Here is a 24679-nt window from a genome sequence, read left to right on the forward strand (position 1 = left end):
AGAGCAGCAGAGGTGATGGAGAAGGTACCTTGTTAGCTTCATACAGCATGGACAAATCATCTAAACTTCAAAGGTACCCAGTGGAGATTTTTTCCGCTGGTAGTGCTATAAAAAGATGTTTTTATGAGCCCGTCCTCTTTGTTTGGTTTCTTGTGCTTCACGGCACATGCAGGAGGATGCACATCCATGCCAACTGCAGGAGGCAGTGGCCATTAAACACAAGGCAGTTTTTACCATGGCTGGAAACATCTTCTGAGTTTCTGCACTGAACAAAAATATAAACGCCACACTTTTGTTTTTGCTCCCATTTTTCATGAGCTGGACTCAAAGATCTAAAACCTTTTCTATACACACAAAAGACCATTTCCCTCAAATATTGTTCACAAATCTGTCTAAATCTGTGTTAGTGAGCACTTCTCCTTTGCCGAGATAATCCATCCCACCTCTGGCCAGCCTAAGGCACACCTGTGCAATATTCATGCTGTCTCATCAGCATCTTGATATGCCACACCTGTGAGGTGGGATGGATTATCTCGGCAAAGGAGAAATGCTCACTAACACAGATTTAGACAGATTTGCGAACGATATTTGAGGGAAATGGTCTTTTGTGTATATAGCAAATGTTTTAGATCTTTGAGTTCAGCTCATGAAAAATGGGAGCAAAAACAAAAGTGTTGCGTTTATATTTTTGTTCAGTGTAGCTAGATAAATTATTTATAATGAATCTGACTATTTCTTTCAGAAAAAGAAAAACATAGTAAATGTTCTATGACCGAGGAAATGCGTTCAATATGCTTGTGAAACCTCAAGGATCTCCACCTCCCGAGAAACTGTGAATGTCAATATTAGGAGAAAAACAAGTCATTGTAGTCTTCTCCCATCGTATCTGTTTCTTTAACTTTTCATCACAAAATCTAAACTTTATTTCTCTTTCCATGTTTGTGTTGCTGACACAGACTGTATCTGCATCAGCTATAACATCATCCGTCCTCATCCTGCAGCTGCTGACCTGTCCAGCTGGTCCCGCGGTTGCCCCCCACCCTCCTGTCCACAGTAGCAGCCGTACATCTCGTACTCATGCGGGCAGCGTCCCGTCAGACAGTGAAGCATCTCCCCCAGAGCCAGCATCTCCCGTCTGGCTCGCCCGTCGCTGCCGTACAGGGTGAAGGAGCGACTGCACTCTTCAGAGATGATAGGAGGGAACTCAGGTTAGTACATTTAAACTACTGAACACATGCAAACAAGATTTAGACACTGTAACTAGAATTACCGACTTGCAGTTATTTGCCTCTGCAAACCAGTCAAGTTGCAGTTAAAGTTACATCCATGTCTGTCCAGACTCATGTAGCCATGGCAGAAGACAATGCTTCAAATATGGATGTTGCTGTAAAGAAGTTACAAATTCTAAATCCTGGATGCATCACACATCTTCCCCGCGGCAGCACAGAGGATCTTTACAATCAACACCATTTCAAGATGGACATCCAAGATTAGAGTCACCAATTCAGTATCTGATCAAATGTCTTCCCTTCTGTTCCTGAGATATGACGCTGATTAATGGCCAGAAAATTGTATTATGCAGAACATTATGATGTCACAGTGGGGTTGACCTTTGACCTTTGAAGAAAGTTCCCCCAAGGTGGTCTCGAGATATCACATTCACCAAAATGAGGCCGACGTGAGCTCACAGTGACCTCAACCTTTGACCTTCAAATTCCAGTCAGTTCATCATTAAGTCCAAGTAGATGTTTGTGCCAAATTTGAAAAGGTTATTTCACTTATTGAACTTATTGAGATATCATGTTCATGAGACTGAGATAGATGTTAGGTCACAGTGACCTTGACCATTGTCCACCAAATTCTAATCAGTTCATCTTTAAGTTTAAGTAGATGTTTGTGCCAAATTTGAGGATGTTGTCTTAAGAACTTTGTGAGATATTGTGTTCATGAAAAGGAGATGGACATGAGGTCACAGTGACCTTAACCTTTGTCTACCAAATTCCAATCAGTTCATCTTTAAGTTTGAGTAGACGTTTGTGCCAAAGGTGAGGATATTCTCTAAAGAACTTCTTGAGATATCGTGTTCATGAGAATGAGACAGATGTGAAATTCTCTCAAGAAGTTTTTGAGATATTGTGTTCATGAAAAGGAGATGGACATGAGGTCACAGTGACCTTAACCTTTGTCTAGCAAATTCTAATCAGTTCACTGTTAAGCCCAAGAGGACAATTGTGCCAAATTTTGATAAACTCTCCCAAGGGCTTCTTGACATGTCATATTGACGAGAATGAGATGGGTGCATTGTCACTGTGACCTTGACCTTTGACCACCAAAATTAATCAGTTCATTGTTGACTCCAGGTGGACGTTTGTGCCAAAGCTAAAAGCTTTCCTGAGAACAGTAAATGGTAAATGGACTTGCATTTGTATAGCCCCTTCCTAGTCATCTAGTTCATACACTGGTGGCCGAGGCTACTATACAAGGGGCCACCTGCTACTCAGTCTTTAACACGCTCACACGCCAATGGAACGGACAGACGCCAGTGCGGGGGCATAAAAATGCAGTTAAGGTGCCTAATTAAAGGGCTATAGCAATTTTTTGTCTGCAGAACATTTTCAGAGAAAGAGGAGAAACCTTTACTCTGTCTGTGACATGCAGCCAAAAAGTTCTTCAGTCCTACCTTTGCTGTCTGGCTGTAGTTGTATGTCCGACAACCCAACAGACTCCAGTAGCGACCAGGCGAAGAAAGGCACCGTCCTCTTCTGAGCCACGTCCCAGTCTGCCAACACACAACAACATGTAGGAAAATGTGAACCACAGCAGCTTCAGAGAGCTTAATATTAACACCAGAGAGGGACAGTGAAGATATGATTTGTGTGCAAAATATCATGAGCAATATCGAGTTAGAAGAGTCCGCACTGAAGGAGCTTAACTCTGCAGAGACTGGACGGTGTTTTTAGCTGCTAGTAAAGAGACTCTTGTGTCCTGCTGTAGGTGTGCTGTCAAAGCCTCATGGCCCGTTAGGTTACAGCTCCCTTGAGTCATCTCTGCTTTTTACAAGTGATGCAGTTGTGCTGGTTTCATCAGACCTTAACCTCCGGTGTGCACAAGGAGGGGGCAGCAGCTGAGTGTGAAGCAGCTGAGATGAGAGGCAGCACCCTGAGGTCTGAGGCCAGACTGTCGGTGCTGAAACCTGACGGGGCACTCCAGAGAGATGGTGGAGTGTCCCTTCGGTGTGTGCGCAAACTCTTGCCTCAAGTGTACGAGTATAAATATCTCTGGGTTTTGTTGGTGAGTGATGTTAAAATGAAGCATGAAACAAGTCCAGTTCCTCACTGACTCAGACTTTGATGCACGCTCCTGCCAAGTCCCACTGTGAAATCAGAAAGTATTCCAGGGCTTTCTTGTTGACTCTTTGAGCCATGTTTGCACACTTCTCTTAAAGGGGCAGTTCACCACAAAATAAAAAACATATTTCTTTACCTGTAGTGCTGTTTATGTTGTGAGCAGTTTCATGTAGGAACAATTTTCTTTTTACTGAGCTACACCTGCCAACTGTATTACTGCGTAGATATTGGCAGCACATCGGTATCGGCTGATATTTACCTTGTTAACTTCCATCAGCCTATCAGTGAATGAGATGACATTCACCATTTTCAGTGGGCGATGTTTTTGTGTTGTGGCACATCAAGTTTGCGCTAAATAATTGCGGCTAAAAAAACAAGGCGTCACGACTCACAGCATCCTATCGTCCAAGGGGACAATAGAAAATGTGTTTGGGACAAACAGAGATCTTCCCCAAGACGCTGTCGCACCCTATTGTTTCTCTGATAATGCTACAATGTGACCAACACATTTGTGTTAAAAACAGCAGGAGAGCTAGTTAACGTTAGCTGTTAGCTGTTGCTTTTAGCAGCTGGTGGCTGTATCTAACAGCCGATGGAGGTTTCATTGAGTTACATTATGATGCATTCAAGCCCCATTTAGTAAAAATGAGTACTGGGCCAAGTATGATGTGTTCAAATGTAGTCTTGTAAAATGCAGTTTTTGGTGGAAAAACTTGAATAAATTCAGCTGTTTGAAGGAAAAATGTAGCCTGAGTGTCAGACTGAAGCTCCCAGAACCTTCAGTCTGACATCACCTCCATTGAAAGCGATTTACAAGGGGGAGGGAATTTGATTTTTCCCTAACCAATCAGTAGAGATCAACGACTCACCCAGAGTCTGACGTCATTAGTATCCATGCCACCAGGGTGCAGAAAACAAGCGAGCATTGCCCGTTCATGTGGTCCTCCATTAACGCGAGTAGTGGCGAAATACCTCAATAGCATCATTACTGTGTTCTGTAGGATCTGTAGCGGTCGCCATTGTTGCTATCCTCACCAGTTACCCACCGGCGCACAGCTTGACATCAGCGTGGCGCTGATTGGCTAATCGCTAGACCCGCCCCCACCCCTGGTGTTCATTGGTCTTTCCATCGTTTGGACAAGATAAATCGCAAATTCATTGCAGTATGCCAGACCAGAGATGCAAGCCTACTCAGTTGAGTGGGCGGGGTCTCTGGTCTGGAACCAGGCTAGGGGAAATGTGTTGTTTTCACAGTTTATAAAATAGATATTAGAGAGGGAATTATGACGTATTATCTGTAGTAAAAAGGCTTCTGAGGTAGTTTATTTAAGAAAAAAGGTTTTTTCGTGTGAAACAAGGTTATTTTAAAGGTTGTTTCACACGTGTAGGTAGTGTGATGGAGGACACTGTACAACATATTTCATAATCAATATTTCTTTTTATCGTTGGCACCAAAGGACAATAAATAAGAATAAATGAATAAAAATAAATGACAAAAACATTAGGATCAGTACTGGCCCAGAATTTTACCCCAGAGGGAAGCATGCTTCGACTCATAGACGAGATGACAAGATGCAAACATTAATGGCGCACCCCTTGGCTGAACTGTAACGTTAGCTAGCTCAGCGGTGCTAGGCGAGCTAGCAGGAGATTTACACCTCTTCCTGCGCTGTGTAGTCCAGTAGAAGGAAAATGGTTCCTACATGAAACATGAAGACACATTGCTGTTGAGTTTTCCAAATGTATTTATTTGGTGCTTTGAGCACCACAAGATGAGTGCTGTCTAGTTTCATGATACTGGAGAGAAGGCAGTCACCTCTACAGCCGATATCTCCAACACTCTGCAACTCACACCAAAACTATCCAGACTGATAAACAACTAGGGGTGGGGGGAAAAAAATCGATTTTTAGATGTATCGAGATTCTGTCTTGAACGATGTGAGCATCAATGTGGAAAACTCATAATCGATTTTAATTTTATTTTTATATTTATTGTTAATATTACCGTAACTCCTCGACCCTCCGCACTATTGACGTAATTCAAACGTATTCTGAAAGCTGAGCAGCGGAGCTTTCCAGTGATATATGGTATCATTACCTGTGAAGGAGGGGAGGGGAGTGCACACAGCAGGGGGAGAGTGACAGCTGACGAGGAGGGTGCAAGTTGGAGTGATTTATGCCGTGTTTTTGAGTGTTTTCACCATAGTTCGTAGTTTTGCCATCGTTCGTCTTTTTTTTTTTTTACAATAGTACATATTTTTATAGTTCATATTATAGTCAGTTATAGTTTTGTAAATACTGGAGGAGAAATGTCGAGGAGGTCAACGTGTGGATGAGGAGGATGGACCGGAGGAGACTGGTGGAGCGTAGTCATCTCAACCACAGTAAGTAACACAGTTTGTATGCACTGGATATGTGTTCCCAGTTTTATTACAATAATGTTTTTCAGTATCTAGTGTAAATTTTCTTATTGGCTCATTTTATAATCCAGAATCATTTTATAACCGAAATCGTTGCCCTCAGAATCAGAGTTTAATCGAATCGTGAGGTGCCTAGAGATTCCCACCCCTATGAACAACACTACAGGTAAGAAGAATAACCCACAATGCATTGTTTGGTGACATTAAAATTGCAATTACAGTTCTGCATCATAAAACATTTGCATCTGGTGTCTGTTCCAATATTTTGATTCAACCTGTCGTCTGCGTTCCATCCCTCAACTCTGATTATGAGCTATAAGTGTCAATCAAAGGAAAGGATGCTGCTTCCTCTGTACCCCATGGGTGTTCAGTGGGGTTGAAAGTTGGTGACACGATTCCCATCATTTTCATATTCATCACATCCTTCAGCGAGCTCTTGTGTTTTGTATGGAAGCATCTGCTTTTGTTTATTCACGTTCGTCCTTTAATTTGTGACCCATCTGTAAAGCCCATCTGCTCAGGATCCCTCAGGAGGAGCTGGAGGACGCGTGTGGACAGGAGGATATCTGGACAGCTCTGCAGCACCTAGTGACACCAGAGCTGAAAGAGCAGCAGATAACAGCTGGATGGACAGAGGACCCTAACCTTTTTTTTCCTGAGGTAAGAGACCAAGCTGTCGACTCATTCGTCTGCTAAAACATAAAATAATGCTGCTCTTCCTTCAGATTGTTCTTCAGCCTCAACGTCACCTGATTTCATGGGGTCCAAAAAGACTTTTTCACACAGACATACATCTGTAAATCTGTGGATACATTTTTTTTTTGAGTGTCAACACCCCCGTGAAATGACTTGTTTCACTGTCAGGAATATCAGGATATCCAACCTAGTTAGCCAGTCGGCTGCACTTGATCATGTTCAGCCACTGTAAGTCTCTAGTGCACCTGCTCTTCGGTCAGAAGATGCAGGTAATTTCATAGTTTGATTATTTCATGAAGCTTTTTCGGCTTTGTGTGCCACTGAGCAGCTTTTATAGGAATGAACAGGATCCTGCCTCCAACACAGGTCTCTTTATACATCCGTGTTTTTCCCCCCTCTTTACCAGAATGACAATAGGTGCTTCCAGACCTTCCTCTAGAGCTAAGACAGTGCTGTGGAGTTAGGTCTGGTGACACGGGACTAGGTGTTTCCTAACCTGAACCCAACTTTACCTCCAACACAAGACCAAGCATCAACCTCTGGGCTGAAAATGAAGCCAACAGAAGTGCCACAGACTGCAGTTCCTCTAATGGCCACTTGAGGCTGGCTCCAAGAGCGAGTCAAGTCGTTAAAATGCCCAACTTTGCAGCAGAAATTTATACAACTCATAGGAGCGTGTCCACTTTCAGTGACCCCCAGATTCACAGAGTAAAGTTGGAAACCGTAGCTGTCACTAGTTTAGTGCTTTTTCAGTTCATAAAAGTTAATTGTAACGTTGCAGTCACCGAAAAAAGTCTTGTCCATGCCTGCTTGTATTAAAAGATTCTCTAAGGAGTTTGAGTACATTTTGTGTCAGTGGTTTAAAGGGAAATTTCGGTTTATTTCAACCTGTCTCCTATCGTCCTAAATTTGGTTCAAGTGACTAGTGACATACAGATAATAGTTAGCATGTTAGCCGTTAGCCTAGATACAGCTGAAGCGTCAGACCTGTTAAAACGTAAGTGAACGGGCAACCTTCAAGTGCAAAGTTAGTCCACTAAACAAGCTTTTTTTCCACAAAGACCGCCTCATATCGTTAGCATAAATGTCAGAGAACATTTAGAAAACGACATGTAAACGTGTTGTCTTACCTTACCGGTGTGCTGCCATGTTTGTTTACCATTTAGCTCTGCTTTCCAAAGCGCGGCCGAAATATCGCGAGAACAAGCAGCAACAGCTGGAAGGCAGAACCGGACGGTCGCCTGAACAGAGGAGGAGGAGGAGAGAGAGAGAGGCGCAACAGGTAGAGGACGAGAGAGGAGGAATGGCTGCTGCAAGGCTGCGTAGCTCTGGAGATTGGTGGTGTACCTGTGAATGCTGTGCCCCAGTGCCCACAGAAGAGGAATGCCTCTGTTGCAAGGAATGGGACCGGTTGCAGCCTTATTTTCAAGGTCTGGATGTGACCGAGGACGAGACACCTCCACCTGGAGTAGTATCCAGCTGGGCTTTATCTAGAGCTCGCCAGATATATTTTGGCCGCGCTTTGGAAAGCAGAGCTAAATGCTAAACAAACATGGCAGCACACCGGTAAGGTAAGACAACACGTTTACATGTCATTTTCTATATGTTCTCTGACATTTATCCTAACGATATGAGGCGGTCTTTGTGGAAAAAAAGCTTGTTTAGTGGACTAACTTTGCACTTGAAGGTTACGGCTGTATCTAGGCTAACGGCTAATATGCTAACTATTATCTGTATGTCACTAGTCACTTGAAACAAATTAAGGACGATAGGAGACAGGTTGAAATAAACCGAAATTTCCCTTTAAGGCCTGTTTTTAGCTAGCGAAAATTAGTATTAGCATTATGACAGTTAAGCAGAGCTGTAAATACACTGTGCTAACCAAGCTAGCAGCCAGTGTAAGGGGCCGTACACATGCAGTGGTTTTTGGGCCCTCAAATATCATTGTTTTCAGTGCAGATGGGTGGAAGGTGTGCTCGAACACAAAAGCGATGCCATCGCAGCACCTGTTTTTCAGGGCAAAACAGCACGTATCATGTGACGAGGACCAGCCAATCACAGCCGACAGATATCTTTTCCTTCTTCTGTAAATATCAGTCCGTGATAAACATGGAGGAGAAGGTGATTAACTGGTCATTTTTCAGAAACATTTTCATCCTGTCGACTCTTCCTTCCTTTGCTTCTGGTGATTCTGGTCTCGAGTCGCTGTGTTTACCAGGGAACTTGCTGGATTCATGACTTTTAGGAGGCGTACTCTATGCTGAAGGAAAAAGGAAACCTCCTCAGGCGTTGGCTTTGATGGAAGAAACCAGTGCCAAGCCATGAAACATTAAATTAATTAGACTTAGCACTCAGCGTGCTGGTGTTTCAGCTCCTTAGTGAATGTTTCTGTTGTAATTATCCAGTTTACTCCTCTGTATTGGGAAAATGTGAATTTACTGTTAATGTCCGTTATGGGCTGGTGTTTCTTCTGGCTGTCATTACAGGTCATAGATTACTTCATTTAACTTCTATAGCCTTTTAAATATAATTAACGTTATTGAACCCACGAGAGAAACCTGCTTAATGTATTAATTTTATTCAGATTTAATTTAACCTGGCAAGTCGATGAAGAGTGAAGAGGCAGAAGGCGCCTCGATGGCAAATTAGAAGAGAGAAGGTAAGAAAGTAACACAGCATGCAGCTTGTATTTTTATAATTTAACTCCAAACTCTACCATCTGTGTGTTTCTCCTGCGAGCTGTCTGCCAGCTCTTCATCCACACACGGACCTTTCTCTGCCGTCTCAGACCTTTCCTGCAGCTCCTCCTCAGATTCAGCCTCGGCCGTTGTGTGCGAGGTTACAGTTGGTGTTCGGGTGGAGGCCCCGATCTCTGACCTTGGTTTGACGGAGGTGACTCGGCTTCCTTGTGAATTTGATGACAATGTTGTGGAATGTTGAGTTGCCTGTCCTGCAGCAGAGAGGTTAGATATTGTTAAAAATCAGTGTTGATTATCAAATATATAAACAAAGTAAAATTAAGTCAAGGTGAAGACAGATGTGCATTTGGACAATTTTCTCCATCATTTCACTGAAGCAGCTCCCAGGATGTTGTTGAGTAACTGTAATACACGATCATGTGAAGTATTCTTTAAAGGGAAATTTCGGTTTATTTCAACCTGTCTCCTATCGTCCTAAATTTGGTTCAAGTGACTAGTGACATGTTAGTCGTTAGCCTAGATACAGCCGGGGCGCATAGTAGCATCAGACCTGTTAAAACGTAAGTGAACGGGCAACCTTCAAGTGCAAAGTTAGTCCACTAAACAAGCTTTTTTTCCACAAAGACCGCCTCATATCGTTAGGATAAATGTCAGAGAACATATAGAAAACAACATGTAAACGTGTTGTCTTACCTTACCGGTGTGCTGCCATGTTTGTTTACCATTTAGCTCTGCTTTCCAAAGCGCAGCCGAAATAATGGCTGACTTTTTGCCAGACTTCGACTTTGTGGAGGAGGAATTTGATTTTGCAGAGTTTGATGGCCGCCCTTATTTATTTGAGCCAGAATACACTGACGAAGAGCTTCGTGAAATTGAAGAACGGAGGAGGAGAGAGAGAGAGGTGCAACAGGTAGAGGACGAGAGAGGAGGAATGGCTGCTGCAAGGCTGCGTAGCTCTGGAGATTGGTGGTGTACCTGTGAATGCTGTGCCCCAGTGCCCACAGAAGAGGAATGCCTCTGTTGCAAGGAATGGGACCGGTTGCAGCCTTATTTTCAAGGTCTGGATGTGACCGAGGACGAGACACCTCCACCTGGAGTAGTATCCAGCTGGGCTTTATCTAGAGCTCGCCAGATATATTTCGGCTGCGCTTTGGAAAGCAGAGCTAAATGGTAAACAAACATGGCAGCACACCGGTAAGGTAAGACAACATGTTTACATGTTGTTTTCTATATGTTCTCTGACATTTATCCTAACGATATGAGGCGGTCTTTGTGGAAAAAAAGCTTGTTTAGTGGACTAACTTTGCACTTGAAGGTTGCCCGTTCACTTACGTTTTAACAGGTCTGACGCTTCAGCTGTATCTAGGCTAATGGCTAACATGCTAACTATTATTTTTATGTCACTAGTCACTTGAAACAAATTTAGGACGACAGGAGACAGGTTGAAATAAACCGAAATTTCCCTTTAATAGCCTGGCTCAGGTCATATTTTCCTGTAAAGAGTTTTATTTATCCGTCTGCTAAAAAGCTGTAACGTGTATCCACTATTGTTCTGAACAGTACATTTGAAACACGTTTTTTATTTTTAGCTAAAACAAAGATCACTTTAGTCAGAATTCAGTGACTACGGCTGCTGTATATGCTGACATTTTGTTTTATTGATGTTGAAATAATAAGATACTCTGGAGGTATCTTTCAGTGCAGACAGTTTTGGATGGAGGTGAAAGGAATTAAGTTTCTGGTGCTCAAATTGCTAAAATGAAATTTGATTCTGTCTTTCCAGAATCGGTGTCCAGTATCTCCTGACAGACATTATGTCGTTGGTAGAAAGTAGTGCAGATGAAAACTGTCTCTAGTGGATTATCCACAGTGTCTGTAAAGACGTGTTGCTGCTGAATTCTATAAATAAAATTACCTGTTGTTTTCAGCCACAAACTGAATTCCTCTCTCCTCCGTTGGGGAGACGCCACTAGAGTGAATATTTTTTTCCGTCTTTTGAAGTGAGCATTAATGCTACATGAGCGGACGGACCAAGTCATGCAGATTAAAGTGATTCTGACACTTTCTGCAACAGATGCAAATTTCCAAGATGGTGCAAACATTTAATGAATTCCACTCAGCCAGCGTGTTAATGAGATGAGTTTTTTTTTTTTTTTTTGTCTCAGTGCAGTGCTGCTGTGCCTGGAGCTGCCTCACCTTGGCTCAGGGGACTGAGAGGAGCAGCAGCAGGTGTGTGCAGCCTCCAGTCTTCCTCCCATGAATCAGGAGTTGTGGGTGAGACGGCAGCCGTTCTCGCTGGGTTGCTGTCTGATTGTGAGCTTCTTGTCGAGGATCTCTTCGTCACCCCGGTAATCATGTCCGGGCCTGTGGAAGTGGCTGTTAATCACAACCAGATTACAGAGTGAGGGGAGCAGTCCAGAGATCTTTGCTCTTATATTCAGATATTACACATTATATTTGTAATATGCAAATGTAGCCAGCCTAGTTAGCAGGCTAACTCGCTAACCCTACAGTAGCTTATTAGGGTTTTTGTTCAATGTTACTGAAGACGCAAAAAAGCACAGGAGCAGCATGCTCATGATGTCAGAGGGCTGTGATTGGTTGATTGCAGTGTTGGTCCTGAAACACATTGTTGATCATTGAGCAGGTCCTCACATCGTGCTCTGTCTCTGACCGCTCTGTCTCTAACCACTCTGTCTCTTACCGCTCTGTCTCTGACCGCTCTGTCTCTTACCGCTCTGTCTCTAACCACTCTGTCTCTAACCACTCTGTCTCTTACCGCTCTGTCTCTTACCGCTGTGTCTCTGACCGCTCTGTCTCTTACCGCTCTGTCTCTTACCGCTCTGTCTCTTACCGCTCTGTCTCTAACCACTCTGTCTCTAACCACTCTGTCTCTTACCGCTCTGTCTCTGACCACTCTGTCTCTTACCGCTCTGTCTCTAACCACTCTGTCTCTAACCACTCTGTCTCTTACCGCTCTGTCTCTTACCGCTCTGTCTCTGACCACTCTGTCTCTTACCGCTCTGTCTCTGACCAGGAAGCAGGTTTCTGAAAAATGCCCTAGACATCACTGCTTCGCCACTTCCTGCCATCAAGGCTGTCTAGCCCAAGTCGTGTCTGCAGACGGCGCTCAGCATCGTCAAAGACAAATCTCTGTGGCTGGGATGAGAGTTCCCTCTGGGAGGCACTGCAGGACTCTACACTCCACAATCACCAGGTTCAGGACAGCGTCTTGTTCCCCTCAGCTGTCACTGTGCTGAACACTATTAATACTCACTACATTCCAATACCCATATACAGTACGTCAAATGCAGCATACCATAAATACTGGGATGGCCTTATTCGCACCTGGTGTGAACACAACATTAGTATGGCTTTGCAAATAGCAGAGGTGATTTTCACTCTCAGTTCAGTTTTATATAGTAACATTTAAGTAAAACTACAGTGTTTGGGAAGTACTGAGCATCCAGCTGGATAAATGAGACTTTGATTATACTTGTGTTTTGCGTTGTTAAAGGTGGTCCCCAATAAATCAGCGTGTTTGCCATGGTCTGTTCTCATCATGAATTCAGCATCACTAATTGTCATACAAATGGTCATTTTATGGATGAAGTATTTCTTTAAGTGATACTGTTAAGTTCTGATGTGTTCCAAATCGCATACTGTTTCTTTTTATTTTACATGTTATGCTACAGACTGCGATGGATAAATGCAGAAAAGGGTCAAAGTTCAAAGTGCAATGTTAATGATGAAGTAGAATGTCCCAACTGTCCATGCAACAGTATGTACGTTGTAAGAGCAGCTGCAGCACGTACTGAAGGTAAAAAGAATCAGTGTGCAATCTGAAATGCAGCCACTGTTCATACCGTAAAATGAATTGTATTCACACCCCTAACTGTTTATCTCACACGCTGTATTTTATTTTGTGTGTACTCTGTACATTACTCTATGCTTCAGTGCTTTTTGCACTTTTCGTTAAGAAGTACACTGCATTTCATTGTGTGTATACCTGTACCTGCGAGTGATAATAAAGTTAAATCCTGTTCTGTGTTATTATTTACTCATAGTGGAGTATGCCATAAAAATATCAAAGAAAAGTCATAGTACAGTATATTGTCATCAATCATGAAAAAACATCATAGCATAATATATCATCAAAAACTATGAAAAGAAGTCATAGTTTACCATGTCATCCAAAATCATGTAAAAATGTCATAGTATAGTATGTCGTCAAAAACCACAAAAAGAGTCAAAGTATAGTATGTCATCAAAAATCTTGAGAAAAAACATCATAGTATGTCGTCAACAATCTTGAAAAAAAAGTCATAGTATAGTATGTCGTCAAATATCTTGAAAAAAAAGTCATAGTATAGCATGTCGTCCAAAATCTTGAAAAAAAAAGTCATAGTGTAGTATGTCATCAAAAATCTTGAAAAAAATTCATAGTACAGTGTCGTCAAATATCTTGAAAAAGAAGTCATAGTATAGTATGTCGTCCAAAATCATGAAAAAAACTCATACTATAGTATGTCGTCCAAAATCTTGAAAAAAAAGTCATAGTATGTCGTCAACTATCTTGAAAAAACGTCATAGTGTAGCATGTCATCCAAAATCTTGAAAAAAAAGTCATAGTATAGTATGTCGTCAAATATCTTAAGAACAAGTCATAGTATAGCGTGTCGTCCAAAATCTTGAAAAAAAAGTCATAGTATAGCATGTCATGCAAAATCTTGAAAAAAAAGTCATAGTATGTCGTCAAATACCTTGAAAAAATGTCATCCAAAATCTTGAAAAAAAAGTCATAGTATAGTATGTCGTCAGAAACCATGAAAAAAGTCATAGTATAGCATGTCGTCCAAAATCATGAAAAATACTCATACTATAGCATGTCGTCCAAAATCATGAAAAAACATAGTAGTGTCATCAAAAATCTCATAGTATAGTATGTCGTCAACAATCTTGAAAAAAAAGTCATAGTATAGTATATCGTCAAATATCTTGAAAAAAAGTCATAGTATAGCATGTCGTCCAAAATCTTGAAAAAAAAGTCATAGTGTAGTATGTCGTCAAAAATCTTGAAAAAAATTCATAGTACAGTGTCGTCAAATATCTTGAAAAAGAAGGCATAGTATAGTATATCGTCCAAAATCATGAAAAAACAGTCATAGTATAGCATGTCGTCCAAAATCATGAAAAAGACCTCATACTATAGTATGTCGTCAAAAATCTTGAAAAAAAAGTCATAGTATAGTATGTCGTCAAGTATCTTGAAAAAAACATCATAGTGTAGCATGTCGTCCAAAATCATGAAAAAAAACTCATGCTATAGTATGTGATCCAAAATCTTGAAAAAAAAACCTCATAGTATAGTATGTCGTCCAAAATCTTGAAAAAAAAGTCATAGTATAGTATGTCGTCAAATATCTTGAAAAAACGTCATAGTGCAGCATGTCATCCAAAATCTTGAAAAAAAGTCATAGTATAGCATGTCGTCAGAAACCATGAAAAAAAATCACAGTATAGTATGTCGTCCAAAATCTTGAAAAAAAGTCATAGTATAGCATGTCGTCAAAAACCATGAAAAAAAATCACAGTATAGTATGTCGTCCAAAATAATGAATAAAAGTCATAGTATAGTATGTTGTCAAAAACCATGAAAAAAGTCATAGTATAGCATGTCGTCCAAAATCATGAAAAAAAGTCATAGTATGTCGTCCAAAATCATGAAAAAAAGTCATAGTATAGCATGTCGTCAAAATCATGAAAAAAGTCATAATATAGCATGTCGTCCAAAATAATGAAAAAAAGTCATAGTATAGTATGTTGTCAAAAACCATGAAAAAAGTCATAGTATAGCATGTCGTCCAAAATCATGAAAAAAAGTCATAGTATGTCGTCCAAAATCATGAAAAAAAGTCATAGTATAGCATGTCGTCAAAATCATGAAAAAAGTCATAATATAGCATGTCGTCCAAAATAATGAAAAAAAGTCATAGTATAGTATGTTGTCAAAAACCTTGAAAAAAGTCATAGTATAGTATGTCGTCAAAAATCATGAAAAAAGTCACAGTATAATATGTCGTCCAAAATCATGAAAAAAAGTCATAGTATAGTATGTCTTCCAAAATAATGAAAAAAAGTCATAGTATAGTATGTCTTCCAAAATCATGAAAAAATTCATAGTATAGCATGTCTTCCAAAATCATGAAAAAAAGTCATAGTATAGCATGTCATCAAAAACCATGAAAAAAGTCATAGTATAGCATGTCGTCAAAAAAACTATGAAAAAAGTCATAGTATAGTATGTCATCAAAAACCATGAAAAAAAGTCATAGCATAGTATGTCTTCCAAAATAATGAAAAAAAGTCATAGTATAGTACGTCTTCCAAAATCATGAAAAAAGTCATAGTATAGTATGTCGTCAAAAACCATGAAAAAAAGTCATAGTATAGTATGTCTTCCAAAATAATGAAAAAAAGTCATAGTATAGCACGTCTTCCAAAATCATAAAAAAAAGTCATAGTATAGTATGTCGTCAAAAATCTTGAAAAAAAGTCATAGTATAGTATGTTGTCCAAAATCATGAAAAAAAGTCATAGTATAGTATGTCATCAAAAACCATGAAAAAAAGTCATAGTATAGTATGTCGTCAAAAACCGTGAAAAAAGTCATAGTATAGCATGTCGTCCAAAATAATGAAAAAAGTCATAGTATAGTATGTCGTCCAAAATCATGAAAAAAGTCATAGTATAGTATGTCGTCCAAAATAATGAAAAAAAGTCATAGTATAGTATGTCGTCAAAAATCTTGAAAAAAAGTCATAGTATAGCATGTCCTTCAAAATCATGAAAAAAAGTCATAGTATAGTATGTCGTCAAAAACCATGAAAAAAGTCATAGTATGTCATCAAAAATCTTGAAAAAAAGTCATAGTATAGCATGTCCTTCAAAATCATGAAAAAAAGTCATAGTATAGCATGTCTTCCAAAATCATGAAAAAAAGTCATAGTATAGTATGTCGTCAAAAACCATGAAAAAAGTCATAGTATAGTATGTCGTCAAAAATCTTGAAAAAAAGTCATAGTATAGCATGTCCTTCAAAATCATGAAAAAAAGTCATAGTATAGCATGTCTTCCAAAATCATGAAAAAAAGTCATAGTATAGTATGTCGTCAAAAAACATGAAAAAAAGTCATAGTATAGCATGTCGTCCAAAATCATGAAAAAAAGTCATAGTATAGCATGAAAAAAAATGTTTATGTGTAGTATGTCGTAGAAAATTATTAATTAAGTATCTCATTAAAAAATATAAAAAATATATAAATGAAGAAATTTTAAATGTAAATGTAAAAATATATTATAAGAGAAATGTAAATAAATAAGTGATAGCGTAGTTTGTGGTAAAAATGTAAATAAAAGTCATTGTCTTGTGTGACATAAACAATGTAAACAACAAAGTCCGTAGTATATTGAGTTATTCAAAATGGAATGTCATACAATTGTCAATACAAAAGCCGTACTGTTCTAGTACTGTAGTATGTCATAAAACAGCGTAACAGGAAACAGGATGTGCTGAGTGATCCACCCTGAAGGGATGTGTTAGGCTGTTTTTTGGCTCTGAGTATTAATGCTAAGCTCATATTATCATAGTTACCATACAGACATGAGTGAGCTATCAATCAATCTCATTATCTAACTTAATATAGGAACTTCTCTGAATGCCAAAGTTTAGGGTTCAGAGTTTGTTTAACCTGCCTTCTAGAACAAACTGCTGACTTTGTATGAGGTTAAAAAACACATTTCCATAGCAGAGGGCTGACCTTCAGTTGGCTTCAGAAAACTGGAGTTCTCCTCGACACTCTGCTCTCCGCCCTCCTCTGAAGCTGAAGGTGTTGGTGGTGTGAATGTAAAGGTGACACCTCCTCCACCTGAAAAGAGCAGGACACAAAGAAGTCAGATGTTAACACATTCCACTTCATCAATCCAGGCAATAAAGGAAGAAAAACTTATTTTGTTCTCTCACTGGAATTAAAAATAACCATGGTAATTTAAATGTGCAATGAGCATCCCGCCCTCAGGCCTCAGACACCTGTCACAGCCTCCGTGTGTAATTACATCAAGAAGAAAATAGACACTTTAAACAGTCAGATGGGGTTTTTTTTACCTGACAGCAGGGATGTGACACTTAATGAAGTTTATTTCAAACTCTCACATCTCTTACTTTCACTTAAACACACAGTTTTTTTATAGAATAACCTGCTGCTAAAAAGTGCTTCCTAACATGCATTATTTCCTTCTATTTGTTTGATAAAAACTTCAGGTTGTCAGGTGACTGTGCCTTGTGTTGACACGTTTTATGCAGTGCGGTCCTCTCTGTCATCTTGCAGGTCACACGTCACCTCGTTCCTCCAAAAAGGGAATCCCCCTGGGCTCTGTCCCCGGACCACCCACCTGTGGCTGTGCCCTAAGCCTCTGCCATCTTCGGCTGACCCCTCCCCTTTCTTTGACGTGGATTGCAGCCGCCAATCGGGAACTACCCAGATCCGTCAGCTCATTCATAATTAAGCTATTAAGCATTTCTGAGTGTTTAAGTAATTTCATTTTGTCTGTACTCTGAACAATAAATTACAGTGTTTGCCTTATGACATTGGCTTCATGTTGCATCCCTTACCCCGAGTTATCTTGTTGGTTTGTTACAACAGTGAGCATCTGTTTGAAAAATCACTGATGTTTTTCAAAATAAACTATTTCAGCCCGTCAAAGAAAACTTTATTTCCATCTGCAGTATTATATTCGGCGGTATGGCTCTGTTCTGGGGCCCCTCTGCCTTTCCTTGGGCCTACGCAGAAAGCCTCTTGCGAGTGCCTAATTGGAAAGCCATAAGGCAGAGAGAGCACACCTCTCTGCCCTTCCATGCACCTGTGTGGAAAGCCATAAGGCAGAGAGAGCACACCTCTCTGCCCTTCCACGCGCCTGTGTGAAAAGCCATAAGGCAGAGAGAATATACCTCTCCGCCCTTCCATGTGCCTGCATGGAAAGCCATAAGGCAGAGAGAGCTCACCTCTCTGCCCTTCCACACGCAAATGAGGAGAGCCTAAGGCAGAGAGAGCACACCTCTCTGCCCTTCCATGCGCCTGCGTGGAAAGACACAAGGCAGAGCGAGCACACCTCTCTGCCCTTCCATGCGCCTGCATGGAAAGCCTAACTTAGGGAGAGCAGCAGCAAGAACCCCCCGGGAACAGAACAGAGCAGCATCAATGACAAACAGAAATGACATTAATAAGTCAGACACAGCATGAAAAGGAGGAGCTGGGGTGGAGGCAGGTTGCAAAGCAGCTTGCAGAGGAAGCAGCAACAGTAGGCAGGCCAGAGCAATTTAAATAGAGCGCCTGAATGAGATTTGCCAATTGGTCGCATAGAAATTAATCATGTGATATATCAGCTGACTCCCTTCCATTAATCAGCTGCTCCATCAGTTGATTGGGCTGCTTGAGATCAGCTGATGTAGCTGGGATGTGAGCTGAGCTTGACATCATGTCCTGCCTGAACTAACACTGTGCTCAGTATTTGTGTTCGTAAAGATTTGCATCTTTAGTGCTGCAGGCAGGAGAGAGAATTCGGAGAACAAAATCCACACATGATTTATCCACATCAAAAACTGACCTGTTTGAGAGGCGGATGTTTTCCTTGCAGACGGTGTCGAGTTTCTCGTCACCTTGTTTGACTCCTCTGTGGTTACAGTCTGCGTCGTCATCATTTTGGCAGTTGTAGTTGTGAACACAGTTGTAGGCATATCCATGACTGAGAAAGAAGAAGAAGAACAACAAAACAGATTATGTTGTAAGATGTCTTTATAGTGTTTTATAAATAATGTAAAATCTCAGTCTGTATAATATGTCTAAAATGCTAAACAAACGGGGTGTCGGTAGCTTAGTGGAAAGTGTATAGAGGTGATGCCTCGCTGCAGCGGTCGAGATGGTTCCCCTAAAGCGGCTGAGCAATAGCTGGCCCTCATATCCCCATCACTGCCCCCTCCAGCAACGTGAAGGATCACTTAATCACAAAGGAAATCATTCTATCATCTCACAAGCTTTTGTGGATCGACTGTCTTGGTAAAACACACACATACACACATGTTACACAGAGGACGTCAGCTGAGTAGGCGGTCCTTCAATGTGGCCCAGGACACGTTAGTATAAACACAGCAGAAAGAATGTGGCCATACGCATCCCAGACTGCCTCCCAATGTGGTCTGGCCAATCAGATCCAAGACGCACTGGCTGCGATCAAAGCTGAACTCTAATAATACCAGTTGTAAACAGGGTAGTATGACTTGACACTGTTGTACTGATGGGATTCATCAGGTCTTACAATCATTCATATATTCATTCATTTCCGCAACTGCTTATCCTGGTGCAGGGTTGCAGGTGTGCTGGAGCCGATCCCAACTGTCATTACGCGAGAGGCGGGGTACACGCTGGACAGGTTGCCAGACTATCACAGGGCTGACACAAAGGGCTATAGTTTCACAGACCGGGCGAGGCAGCAACTGGGTGTGGCCAGGCGGATTTTGCAAGTTTGGCAAGTTTGGCACACCGTGCGCGCTGGTGCAGCTACTCCTCTTTCCCCCCTCCGTCCCTCCTACCTGCGCAAGTCAAAAAGAGGGAGGAGAGAAAGCGTGGAGTGGGTTTTACACACATCACACCAATCAAATGAGCCCCTCTCCTCGCCCTTAAATGCGCCACGCGAAGGTGTGATGAGAGTTTACTCAATTCGCCATGGCAGAAGAGAGCAGCAGCGTCAGACGGCCAAACTTCTCCCAGGAGGAAACTGATGTTTTGGTCCGGGAGGTCCAAGCTCGCAGTGTCCGAATATACGGAACTGCGAGCAGACCTCCACGGGCTGATGATGCAAAGGTAGCCTGGGAGGAGGTCACCACAATTGTAAATCAATGTTGCATTTCTCTCGTGCACACGCGCGCTCTCTAGTTTGCAGCTGTGTTAATCAAATCAGGTTGGGTTTCCATTACGCGTGCCAAACGTGCCAAACAGTGCCAATCCCTTTTGATCTGACATCAGATGTGACGGGACAGTCGATATAGAGATACATTTATGTGCTGATTGCAGATAGTTGCATTGAATAGTGGTTTTTAGGTATTTATTGCATCGTTAATGTGCCTGATATTCTGGAAACCTGCCTGTGAGGTTTTGGTGACGTGTGCGCACTGTCTGCCGGTCAGCCAAACTTCCACTTACACCGGTTGTGCTCCCCCTGCGCTGAGCTTTTAGCGCACCTTCAGCGAAGCCTTTTGGCACCAAACTGTCACTGCGCCAAGCTGGATCTGTCAACACCTCCCCCTGCTGCGCTGCCACACCCATCTCAGCGCACCTCGGTCTGCCAAACTACCAAACTGACCGCGCCTCGGGTTGCGCTGCTCGAAACTAGCTCTGTGCGGGGTTTGCCACCCTGCGCCACCTGCGCTGCGCCGGGAAACTAGAGCCCATTGAGACAGAGCTCATTTCACGCTCACATTCACACCTACAGGCTCTTACAAACATATAATAAGACACATGACTCAAATCCCCAAAATCTACTTTTATAAAATGAAACAATCATTTTGAAAGCAGAAGATCCTGTAATTGAAAAAAAGGACATTTGCTCAGTTAAACTCACCATGCTCATCTGAAGCTTCCTGCTCCCCTTCCTCTCCATCATCATCACCATCACCATCCTTCTTATTGTCTTCCTCTTCTTCAGATGACTTTCTCTCAGACTGACTAATTTGTGGTTTTGCTGATGTCAGTGATGAAGTTATGACAACTGAACCTGTAGAGATTTCATACAATATTGAACAATATTTAGCATTAAAACAAATCTACATATATATTTCAGACGGACGTTGCAGTTTTAGTTCTACAGATGCAGCCACCTAGAATGTCTCGTGACTCAGTGATGGGGACCGGGTAGTTACATGGTGGATCCACACTGGGACCTTGCTGTACGACTAACTTAACAAAAGACAGACGACCCTCATTTCTTAATCACCTTCCTCAGATGACTCCTCCAGACCTGTTGGTGTCACTTCTCTGGGAGTTGTAGTCCTCAGAAAAGTTGTAGTCTCAAAGGAAGTTGTGATGCCAGCATGTGAAGTCGAAGGTGTTGAAGATGTGGCCGTGTTTTCATCTCTAAAGCTGAGTACAGGAAGTTTGGTCGGCTCTGGTTTTGCTGCACTCAGTGTTTCTCTGCTGTGGATGAACAGAAGTGAACCTGCGACAGAGAACGTGAAAAGTATTTTATATATTGTGAAAAAAATGTCATTTTGAAGGTGTATTTTTCAGTGTGACTGAAGTTTAGTTTTGATTTTTCTATCCTTCTAACTTTATTCAGTTTGTAAAAGAAAGAAATAAAATGCATCACTTCCTGTGTGGCACTTGAGAGCAACCAGACAAGCAGCATTTCAAAAGTTTTAATGAATAAGACACTGGGTGAATCACTGCTCGGTTATGTGAACACCATTACGTCATCAAAGTTAAAATAAACATCACCAACTGTTCTTTCATAAAAAACACTACGAGAATATCCCTGTCTATATTCTTGATGGAGACAGACCGTGTTATTGGCTCACCGCGGCTGATTGCTGGAGGATTGTGGGTCGTCTCATCCTTATTTATCTCTTCCTGCTCGAGTGCTTCCTCTGTCACACTCTCATTCAAATCTGTAAAAGCAGCGACACATAAGATAGCGACCGGAAACGTCTGAGCCAAGTGAGTCATTGAGCAGCAGGAGAGGAGCAGCGGGGAAATTATTTCTGGTGTTTTGGAAGCTGCAGGATGGTCAGCTCGAGCCAAATGTAATTATGAGCAGTTTGGAAAAAGACAAGTTTGCCTGAAAAGTACTTCAGGGAGAGGATCACAGGAAGAATGTGCAGATGGAGACGAGATGATGTAACTGTTACCTTTAGAGATGAAAGTCGAGTGCGCCGTCTCTTCCTTTTTTACCTCCGCTGCGCCACTGTCACCTCCCTGAAGCTCCTCTGTAATGACACAAAAATCACTATTAACACACACACACATGGATGGTGGTGAGTTACCCAAGAACACAGCAAATAATTTCTCACTACTCTGTAAAAATGAGTCAAGGTCACAGCTGTGCTCTTTAGGGCTGCACCGGGGCACAGCTGTGATTTGAGCTAAATGCTAATGCTAGCATGTTCAAATAAAACTGATGCCAAGAAGTAGGCCTGAACCATATATCTTTTAAGCATCGCCATCGCTATGCACACGTGTGCAATATTGCGATGTGGCTTGCCCTCAATGACAAGCTCAAGGTCTTTACAGAAGAGAAACAAAATACATGTGGAAATATGATTAATTGGATTATATTTGGTGTGGACAAGGGGCCCACTTCTGAAAATGATACACGACACCTGCATCTTTCACAGCATGAACCACACATACAGCTGAGAGGTGACCTGCCTGCAGTGTGTGTGTGTGTGTGAGACTCTTCTATCTTTAAATCATCCACTTTCTGCCCTCCTCTCTCCGTCCCACACCTGTGACCTCTGTGACATCAGGACCTCTGCAGGGCTTGTGTGTGTTGTGTGTGTACTTTCAGTGTTCCTGCTTCCTTGGCTCGGGCCAATTAGGGGGCATACCTGCAGGCGTCAGCAGGGGGGGCGGGCGTGGCGGTGGGGTGGTGAGGTCGCTGTCCAGCCCCGCGGTGTCACTCTGGTTATCCACCCTGCTGGTCATTAGTGGGTCCATCTCTGCCGGCAAGACACAGTAACAGCTCAGAGCGAGTCGAGTCCAACACACACCGATCATTTCAGTGTCTGAGTCACAGCTGAGGCGCAGAGAGCTGGTTTGTCAGATACAGTTTGTGAAGTGTGGGAGCATTAACGCAGTTTATTGATGTTTTGTGTACGTAGCTACTAATTGATAAGAAATATTTGAAGTTCATATGTAAAACAACAATATTCACAGCATTTGAATGTCGTTGGAAGATGCAGCTCATTAAAACGTTATTAATCTCATTTCTTGCACTTAAAATATGTGTAGATAATTTTAAATGCATAAAGTCTCATGCAACCTTTGAGATTAGGGCACTAATATCGCTGCTGCAAACCTTTAGTTGCCTCTTTTACACTCAGAGTTTGGATTTGGGAGTCAGGAAATTGGATTTTGGAACTTGACAACTGTTTCTGTACCATTTTTTTTGCGTGTTGAAGTAAACTGAGTTGAAGTAAACTCGATAAGTAAACATATCGAGTGGTGCGGAAGATCTTTTTTGGTGTGGATCATGACGACGGGGATCATTAGAGCGTCACACTGTGGCTTCACTAATTAAAAACCTACAAGATGATAGTTTTAAAAAGATTATTTGGATGTTATGAATCAACCCATGTCACTTCATTGTGTTGATTTAACCTCTCTGCAGACAACATATTTGTCAGACAGCTTTGATGGAGCTACTTTTCCAGTCTTTCTGCGAAGCTATGACTCTGAAGATATATAACCCAAATAAATGTATTCATCCATGTATGTTTTCCCTCTAACAACATGATTTCCCAAATTAAAATGAAATGATTCTCTACAGGGTAAATGGCTACACAAACACTCCTACAGTCTGCTAAACTAAATCATGAAGATATTTTATTCTAAGCAGGATTTACACACAAACTAATCGACTTTACATTTCTCTTTTTATATAGATTTGTGCAATCAATACATCAGAGCAGTGGTGAATGAAACCCTCAAGGACATCAACTAACAAACCTATAAACATATTTCTGCTACACAAATCTCTGTAAATTGTTGCATACTTTTCCACAATCTTTGTTTTTCCTCTTAAGAACTGTAAAGTTTAACCTCACCAGGCCTCCAAGAAACATTTTTTAATTGTGACAATTTGTTAAAACTCACCTTTAAAACGTGTTTCAGTGGTTAATCTTTATGCATATATGTTAGGGTTGCAGTGGTATCACGGTGCGATAACCGTCTCAGAAAATATAAGATCCTTAAAGAATGAAAACAGAAGGGCTATTTTTGTTTGAACAAACATTGTAGTATGATAATTAAAACTTGACACCATTTTGTTAATGGAACTTTTTGTAAAAAGTCTCCCCTTATAAATAACTACAATGAAGGAGAGATTTAACATCTAGTTGACAACCAAATGTACACGGTATGATAACCATCAACTTTTATTTCATGGTATACCTTGAAACCAGTAGGCTATACCTCTGCAACCCTAATGTAAGTATGATCCTGCTCCTGTATTGTGATTTTATTGTGTGGGTTTATCTGTCAAACAGCTTTATTTGTTGTGTAAAGGAACTTTGGGTTTATGGCAAAGTGCTCTTTTAATAATAAGACAAAAAAAAAGTCTGAGAAGGGAGCATCACTTTTTGGGGAAATTGCTTACAACTCATAAACATACAGTGTGAAACTTGTTAGTTTTGTGAGAGGGCTTTTAAAGGGTCACAAGTCACTGCTGCATTTTGATCATTTTCATTATG

At 41.3% G+C, this 24679-nt stretch overlaps 1 protein-coding gene and 1 long non-coding RNA gene across 3 annotated transcripts in view; one reads left to right on the forward strand and one right to left on the reverse strand.

Annotated features, from left to right (window-relative positions):
* oc90 (otoconin 90) overlaps window positions 1-24679 on the reverse strand; it is a 44731-nt gene that overhangs the window by 4207 nt on the left and 15845 nt on the right. The window contains exons 9-19 of one of the 2 annotated variants that reach the window (XM_033649791.2): window positions 22817-22927; window positions 22118-22195; window positions 21788-21877; window positions 21208-21429; window positions 20836-20988; window positions 18826-18963; window positions 16983-17090; window positions 11359-11538; window positions 9234-9413; window positions 2681-2779; window positions 1010-1181 (exon numbers count right to left, since the gene is read on the reverse strand). In XM_033649791.2, coding sequence (XP_033505682.2) covers window positions 1010-1181; window positions 2681-2779; window positions 9234-9413; window positions 11359-11538; window positions 16983-17090; window positions 18826-18963; window positions 20836-20988; window positions 21208-21429; window positions 21788-21877; window positions 22118-22195; window positions 22817-22927 — 1531 coding nt within the window. Of the gene's footprint in view, window positions 1-1009; window positions 1182-2680; window positions 2780-9179; window positions 9414-11358; window positions 11539-16982; window positions 17091-18825; window positions 18964-20835; window positions 20989-21207; window positions 21430-21787; window positions 21878-22117; window positions 22196-22816; window positions 22928-24679 lie in introns of both variants that reach the window. The other variant, XM_033649790.2, reaches the window with a different exon arrangement.
* LOC144465108 (uncharacterized) lies at window positions 9225-13160 on the forward strand. The gene is made up of 3 exons (XR_013492468.1): window positions 9225-9355; window positions 11328-11391; window positions 12200-13160. It is a non-coding gene; the product is annotated as an uncharacterized LOC144465108 (long non-coding RNA).

The sequence above is a fragment of the Epinephelus lanceolatus genome, chromosome 12 (genome assembly GCF_041903045.1).
Source record: "Epinephelus lanceolatus isolate andai-2023 chromosome 12, ASM4190304v1, whole genome shotgun sequence".
In the NCBI taxonomy this organism is placed as follows: domain Eukaryota; kingdom Metazoa; phylum Chordata; class Actinopteri; order Perciformes; family Serranidae; genus Epinephelus; species Epinephelus lanceolatus.